Consider the following 7,702-nt stretch of genomic DNA (forward strand, 5'->3'; position numbering starts at 1 on the left):
GCATTGAATTTCAATGTTATATGATTTTATTTATTCTTGTACAAAGTAATTGGATATAAATCAAGTTCAGAGGGACCGTACCGTAAGCAGAGGTTGACGATGAGGAAATGAGTTTCATTTATTTTTCTCTTTGCGGTGTCATCTGATTCCTGCTTCTCCCACATTAAAACCTCACAAAATCACTGATCTCTGACAACCAATAGCATGCACTTGTTTTAATTATTCGAATGGATGAGGGGAGCTGGTCAGGATAGCAACACAATTAGACCCAACCGAGTCATGAGAACAAAAAGACAATTACTTGACATATTGGAAAGAATTTACAAATTAACAGAGCTATTTGGCCTTAAAGTGCACAGTGGCAGAATACCTGGCCACCGTGACTGGCCCAAAATTAAGGAAATCTTTGACTATGTACAGACTCTGAGCATAGCCTTGCTATTGAGAACCTAGTTCCAAAAATAAGCTTCACTTCCTAACCGCCTGCCAAATGTATGACCATATTAGATACGCATATTTCCCTCATTACACCAGACACACAGAGAATTTGAAAACCAATCCAATTGTGATAAACTCCCATATCTATTGGGTGAAATACCACAGTGTGCATCACAGCAGCAAGATTTGTGACTTGTCACAAGAAAAGGGCAACCAACAAACGCCATTGTAAATACAACCTATATTAGTTTATTTGTTTTCCCTTTTGTACATTAACTATTTGCACATCATTACAACACTATATGGACATATGACATTTGAAATGTCTTTATTCTTTTGGAATGTGTGAGTGTAATGTTTACTGTTATTTTTTTTTATTCTTTATTTCACTTTTGAAAATTGTCTATTTCACTTGCTTTGGCAAGCCAATAAAGCCCCTTAAATTGATATTGGTGACAACTTTACTCACGGGGAAAATTAGTATTCGTGTGTTAGATCCAATTATTTTGTCAACATCCATCATTGCTATTGAACTGTAATAACAGGTTTATTTGTATAGCCTGGCTGAATCGACCCACGTGGTGCACAGCGAGGGAGTGCTGTGCCCCACTTGTATACAAAATTCAAAACAGATAGGAAACAATTAGTTGGACTTGTTGGGAAATGACTAAGGTTACCATTAAAAATAAAATTAGTAAATGCAGCATCTTGAAAGCGGTTAGATGTGTGTGGGGGAGGTTGTTCTGTCTGTCTGTACTCGCTGGTCTTTCTCAACCCTCCCTTCTCTGTTTGTGACGCCCATCTTTCCTCTATATTTGTATGTCTTCTAGTCAATTAAATTACAATTTAAGGGATTTATTGGCATGTGAAACATATGTTAACATTGCCAAAGCAAGTAAGAAGATAATAAACAAAAGTGAAATAAACAATAACAATTAACAGTAAACATTACACTCACAGAAGTTCCAAAAGAATAAAGACATTTCAAATGGCATGTCTATACACAGTGTTGTAACGGTGTACAAATAGTTCAAGGACAAAAGGATCTCTACCTGTCCCTCTGTTAACTGATCTGTTTCTTCCACAAATGACTGCAGAGTCGTCATAAAACCTCTAGGGGACTGAGGACCTATCTAGAATGACCACTGACCCATAAAATGTTTAGAAACTTTATTCTATGCTTATTTCCTCCCAGGACTTTATTGTATTGATTTGTTTGGGATATGTCATTTTCTTTCCAAACCACAGAGCCTTTTGCAGGGTCAGGTTCTATCTTCAGAAATGTATCATAATCATGGTTAAATGTAAGTCCTTCTGCAGGGGAAAGGTCTAAATATTCATGTGATTGTCGGGAAGCCTTTATTATAATTTTTTTTATGTAACGTTTATTTATCCAGGAAGTCCCATTAAGGTCAGAAGACATTTTAATAGCTGTACCTCTAGGGATTGATTAGTCATCACTCACGGTGCCTTCAGAAAGTATTCACACCCCTTTACTTTTTACACATTTTGTTTTGTTACAGGCTGAATTTAAAATGTATTAAATTGAGATTGTGTCACTGGCCAACACACAATACCCCATAATGTCAACGTGGTATTATTTAAAAAAATATTTTACATATTAATAAAAAATGAAAAGTTGAGAAGTTGAGTCAATAAGTATTCAACTCACTCTGCAACATGATTTTTGAATGACTACCTCATCTCTGTGCCCCACACATACAGTATAATTATCTGTAAGGTCCCTCAGTTGAGCAGTGAATTTCAAACACAGATTCAACCACAAAGACCAGGGAGGTTTTCCAATGCTTCACAAAGAACTGGTAGATGGGTGGGAAAAAAGCTGCCATTGAATATCTCTTTGAGCATGGTGAAGTTATTAATTACACTTTGGTGAAGTTATTAATTACACTTTGTATCAATACACACAGTCACTACAAAGATACAAGTGTCCTTCCTAACTCAGTTGGGGGAGAGTAAGGAAACCGCTCAGAGAAACCGCTCAAATCCAACACAACACATCCTTTGACCACCACTCTTCATATTTGCAAGCATGGTGGTGGCTGCATCATTATGGATATGCTTGTCATCTGCAAGGACTAGGGAGTTTATAGGGTCAAAATAAACGGAATACAGCTATAAGCACAGGCAAAATCCTAGCGGAAACCTAGTTCAGTCTGCTTTCTAACAGACATTGGGAGATAACATCACCTTCAGCAGGAAATACATTTTGCCAATTTATTCATTAATAAATAAATTAGATAGTTAATCCAGAGATTCTTACCTTTACCTTGATTCGGCAGTCTTGTCCACATCATCATGGCACTTGTAGTTCTTTATGATAGCCACTTTAGCAGCTAATTGGGGGGGGGGGGTAAATACAGGCAAATATATTGATTAAAGTAACCTTGTCCTATAGATTTACACTGTTATTAAAACAGCATGCCAGGGTAAGCCTACACGAAACACAGCCCTTATTTGAAGTGTTTCTGAAATCCCCTATGAGAAAAATGAATGGAACCATTTCCTTGTATGACTGCTAGGTTTTATGGGTATTATGACTCATACTGTGGTACTTTATAGCCTACATCAGCGTTTCTCAAACTCGGGACCCCAAGGGGTGCACCTTTTGGGTTTTTCCCTAACACTACACAGCACATTCAAATAATCAAAACTTGATGATTAGTTGATTATTTGAATCCGCGGTGTAGTTCTAGGGTAAAAACCAAACTGTGCACACCTTGGGTTCCCAAGGACCGATTTTGAGAAACCCTGTCCTAAATGATTAAGCTTATTATATTATTATTTGTTAAATGGCAGCCAAGCATCGATTATCATGTCCCCAGAATAAGCCCCTCGATATTTATTGGAAAGGAACATACACCTTGCACTTTCACCACCCTGTGAAGTTCATCATAAATGATTTAATATGTAGCCTAATAAACTGCATGCTTCCCAACAAGTCGTAGTGGGAGGACCACACAACATGTCATCTGTAGCCTAATAAACTGCATGGTTTCCTGAGTCGTAGTGGGAGGACCACACAACATGTCATCTGTAGCCTAATAAACTGCATGGTTTCCTGAGTCGTAGTGGGAGGACCACACAACATGTCATCTGTAGCCTAATAAACTGTATGGTTTCCTGAGTCGTAGTGGGAGGACCACACAACATGTCATCTGTAGCCTAATAAACTGCATGGTTTCCTGAGTCGTAGTGGGAGGACCACACAACATGTCATCTGTAGCCTAATAAACTGTATGGTTTCCTGAGTCGTAGTGGGAGGACCACACAACATGTCATCTGTAGCCTAATAAACTGCATGGTTTCCTGAGTCGTAGTGGGAGGACCACACAACATGTCATCTGTAGCCTAATAAACTGTATGGTTTCCTGAGTCGTAGTGGGAGGACCACACAACATGTCATCTGTAGCCTAATAAACTGCATGGTTTCCTGAGTCGTAGTGGGAGGACCACACAACATGTCATCTGTAGCCTAATAAACTGTATGGTTTCCTGAGTCGTAGTGGGAGGACCACACAACATGTCATCTGTAGCCTAATAAACTGCATGGTTTCCTGAGTCGTAGTGGGAGGACCACACAACATGTCATCTGTAGCCTAATAAACTGTATGGTTTCCTGAGTCGTAGTGGGAGGACCACACAACATGTCATCTGTAGCCTAATAAACTGTATGGTTTCCTGAGTCGTAGTGGGAGGACAACACAACATGTCATCTGTAGCCTAATAAACTGTATGGTTTCCTGAGTCGTAGTGGGAGGACAACACAACATGTCATCTGTAGCCTAATAAACTGTATGGTTTCCTGAGTCTTAGTGGGAGGACCACACAACATGTCATCTGTAGCCTAATAAACTGTATGGTTTCCTGAGTCGTAGTGGGAGGACCACACAACATGTCATCTGTAGCCTAATAAACTGTATGGTTTCCTGAGTCGTAGTGGGAGGACCACACAACATGTCATCTGTAGCCTAATAAACTGCATGGTTTCCTGAGTCGTAGTGGGAGGACCACACAACATGTCATCTGTAGCCTAATAAACTGTATGGTTTCCTGAGTCGTAGTGGGAGGACCACACAACATGTCATCGCATGACTCCAAGTTTACTTGGATATTATGGTTATAATATCAATATTTGCACATAAAAGCGTTTCCACCGACATTTCTCGCATAATTCATTTTACCGACACAAAAAGATCCCACCTTGTCTAGCGTATTTTATTTTGTCAACATGTGGAATGGTTACCGATTTTTTATATATATATATATATATATATATATATATATATGAATCCAATTCTCAACGGAATGCTGGTATATCTCACATGCACTAAAATACCCACTTGGCTAAATTATCTTGCAGTGATCAAAGCCTTACAGAAACACCGAGGTAGAGAAGCTTGAAGGGTTGTGAGAGTCCATGAAGGAAGGCTTCGTTAATGTAATCTAAGATCCCTTCTCTCTCTCATGTCTCTGTCAAAACCATTACAGACAATCAGTAATTCACAGGCGGTTGGAGGCACCTTAATGCGGTGGGCGGGCTATAAGTGTATCCGTCAACCTTCAAAGAACCAAAATGGCTTTTAAGTAAAACTTTTACAATTTATCCAGGGATCTTTCATGTTGTGTGGAGACACATCAGGCCTCAGTAACTGCAGATGGTAGGAGATTGATTTTGGTGCCAGGGCTCTGTGGCCACCCACCACCAATCATGCGTCAGCAGCGGTAGGTGACCACAGATCAGGGTTCGGGCCATCTCAGCAGTACCATTTTTAATCTGGAAATCAGGCTCCATGTCCCGGCCACCAGCGGGGCCCCATCCCACCCTGCCAAGGAGCCAACTCGACTCATAATGGTGCCAGTCAGCAGGGAGCGATCCGTCTGCCAAAAGACGTGTCACAGCCTTGCTAGAGAAAGGATGAATGGAGATATCAATCTATACCATCTATGGAGGCAAATGAAATGGACTTGGAATAATAACTATGAATATAAAATATGATGGTCCTACAATTCTCTAATTTAACAATTATGGAAGCAATTTGAATGGACTTGGACGAATAACTACAGAATTATAGTCATACAATGTAGCCTTGTAATTCAACATAATGGTTTTATAATTGGCACGATTTAAGTTTTGGATACAGCTCATTTCGTTGACATGGAATTGAATGTTGATGGATGAGTTCTACTTCATAGGACTTGAGAGTAAATTAAATATATTTGTGTATTTAAACAGGGTCTATACATTGTATACATTAATCATTTTGGATCACTATATAAAGACAACTAGCCTATTATGCACAATCGAATGAGATGCACATTATTTTGTACAGATGAAAACAACATTAAATAGCCTGTTTAAAATTGGATTCAGTGAAGCCAAGTCCCAAAAAATCATTAGGTATAGGACATGCTCATCATTTACATTGACCGTTTGATTCTTCAACAATCCTAGAATCATGGGCCGTTTTTAAAGCGGCAACACACTCCATAATACAGACAACACTACACTTCATATTTAAAAGGGCAACACTCTAATCTGTTCCTTGCATTTATGGCAAATATCTCCATTTGCATTGGAGGTTGCGTTGAAAAAGGGACAGATTTTCACAGAATATCTCATTTTGAACTGTAGGATGAACGCGTTCCAGTCCATTGGAGAAATAACTGTGACCTTCACCCTGTAACCAGGTAGTTGTCTCTGTCAATCAGTCGAAAACAGTCTCACACGCTGTCACAGAGGACAGGCTCTTGCTCTTAGTTAGTTTATCGCCTAAATTGGCGTACTTTCTCGATGCGCCCATCTCTGCGCTGCGATTCACTGATTGCGCCCTGCTATATGGCACGACTTTGGGCACTGAGATGCTGCCCATAGGCATGGAGGACTGCTGTGGCAACAGACTGCACACTGACGACAGTTTCAGTCGGTAGCTTTTCCTGAACCGTTTCGCAGACCTGTGCAAGTTCCCCACGAAACAATAACAGAGTGGGTTGAGAGCGGAGTTGGTCAGACCCAGCCATAGCGCAAATGGTCTCCCGTGAAGAATCCACTCGTGGTTGACCTGGTTCACATCATCCTCATTCTTTAAAGATGCAGTCATGTTCAAGTCTAACCATATGTCCACTACATACAGAGGTAGCCAGGACAGTGTGAAAAGCACAACTAGTGACAGCACCATCTTGGCTATCCTTTTACGCACTTTGAGGCGGGACAGTGATAGCTTAACGCCAAATGTATTTGAATCTTGCGTCCGTTTGTCGTTGGTGCCCCACAGCTTCCAGCCGGTCAGCACGCTTATAACCAGGTTAAACAACACCGGAAAGCCGTAAAGAGAGCAAAAGAGCAGGAAGCTATATCTCTGTTTCAGTTTGACTTCGTTCCAGCTCTCCACGCACACAGTGACGGTGATGTCCAGCAGCGACAGAGTCTGGGTGGTGTTCATGAAGAGGAGCGGTATGCACAACCCCGACGACACGCTCCACACCACACAGATCATACACAGTATCCGCCGCCCGGTAAAAAAAAAACGGGCGTGGAGAGGATTGTGCACGCTGTAGTAGCGGTTCAGACTGATCACAGCCAGGCTCAGGACGCTCGCAGACACAGATACCGCTTGAACGAACGGCACGGTGCGGCACAGAAACTCACCGAACACCCAGGCGTTGTAGACCTGGAGTCCCAGGTTAACTGGCATGCACACACACACCACCATCATGTCACACACCGCCAAGTTTACCAGCAGTCTGCGGGTCGCCGACACGCCCGCCAGACCCGTCCTCTTTCGGGTGAGGACCAGGAGAGCCATAATGTTCCCTCCAAGCCCAGTGAAGAAGGACAGGGAGTACATAACCACCAACACGATGGTGCTCGGTTCGTGTCCCGAAAATAAGAACAAGTCCGGGTAGGGGTTGTTATCCTCCTGTAAACTCCAGTTGTTGTGCTCATGTTGAGGTCCCAAAAGTGAAAGATTTGTTGAAAATGAATGTCCAAAATTGGAGTAAAAATTCGTTAGATTCATCTCCCGCTTGTTCTCACATCGTTTGCGCTGTGTGGAGTGTCCAATTCAGATACGCACACAGGTGAGACCCAGAGAGATGCTCTGCGCTCCGCCCCTGTTCTAGTTGTGAGATTGGGATTACACCCAAGAGATCATAATAGTCCAATACCCAGGCATATAACAGAAAAACAGTATACACATTTCGCCACCGAAGTGCGGTCCTCCTCGATATTACTCGACTGGAG

At 41.6% G+C, this 7,702-nt stretch overlaps 1 protein-coding gene across 1 annotated transcript; it reads right to left on the reverse strand.

Annotated features, from left to right (window-relative positions):
* Window positions 1-6,167: 6,167 nt before the first annotated feature.
* Window positions 6,168-7,265, reverse strand: LOC110499229 (gastrin/cholecystokinin type B receptor-like). Its single transcript, XM_036955547.1, has one exon. The coding sequence runs from the start codon at window positions 7,263-7,265 to the stop codon at window positions 6,168-6,170; it is 1,098 nt and encodes a 365-aa protein (XP_036811442.1).
* Between the last annotated feature and the right edge of the window lie 437 nt (window positions 7,266-7,702).

This window comes from Oncorhynchus mykiss, chromosome 20 (genome assembly GCF_013265735.2).
Source record: "Oncorhynchus mykiss isolate Arlee chromosome 20, USDA_OmykA_1.1, whole genome shotgun sequence".
Classification (NCBI taxonomy): domain Eukaryota; kingdom Metazoa; phylum Chordata; class Actinopteri; order Salmoniformes; family Salmonidae; genus Oncorhynchus; species Oncorhynchus mykiss.

Bases quoted from the DNA above. Each gene is read 5' to 3' on its own strand.
- LOC110499229 (XM_036955547.1), bottom strand. From the start codon at position 7,265: ATGGCTCTCCTGGTCCTCACCCGAAAGAGGACGGGTCTGGCGGGCGTG.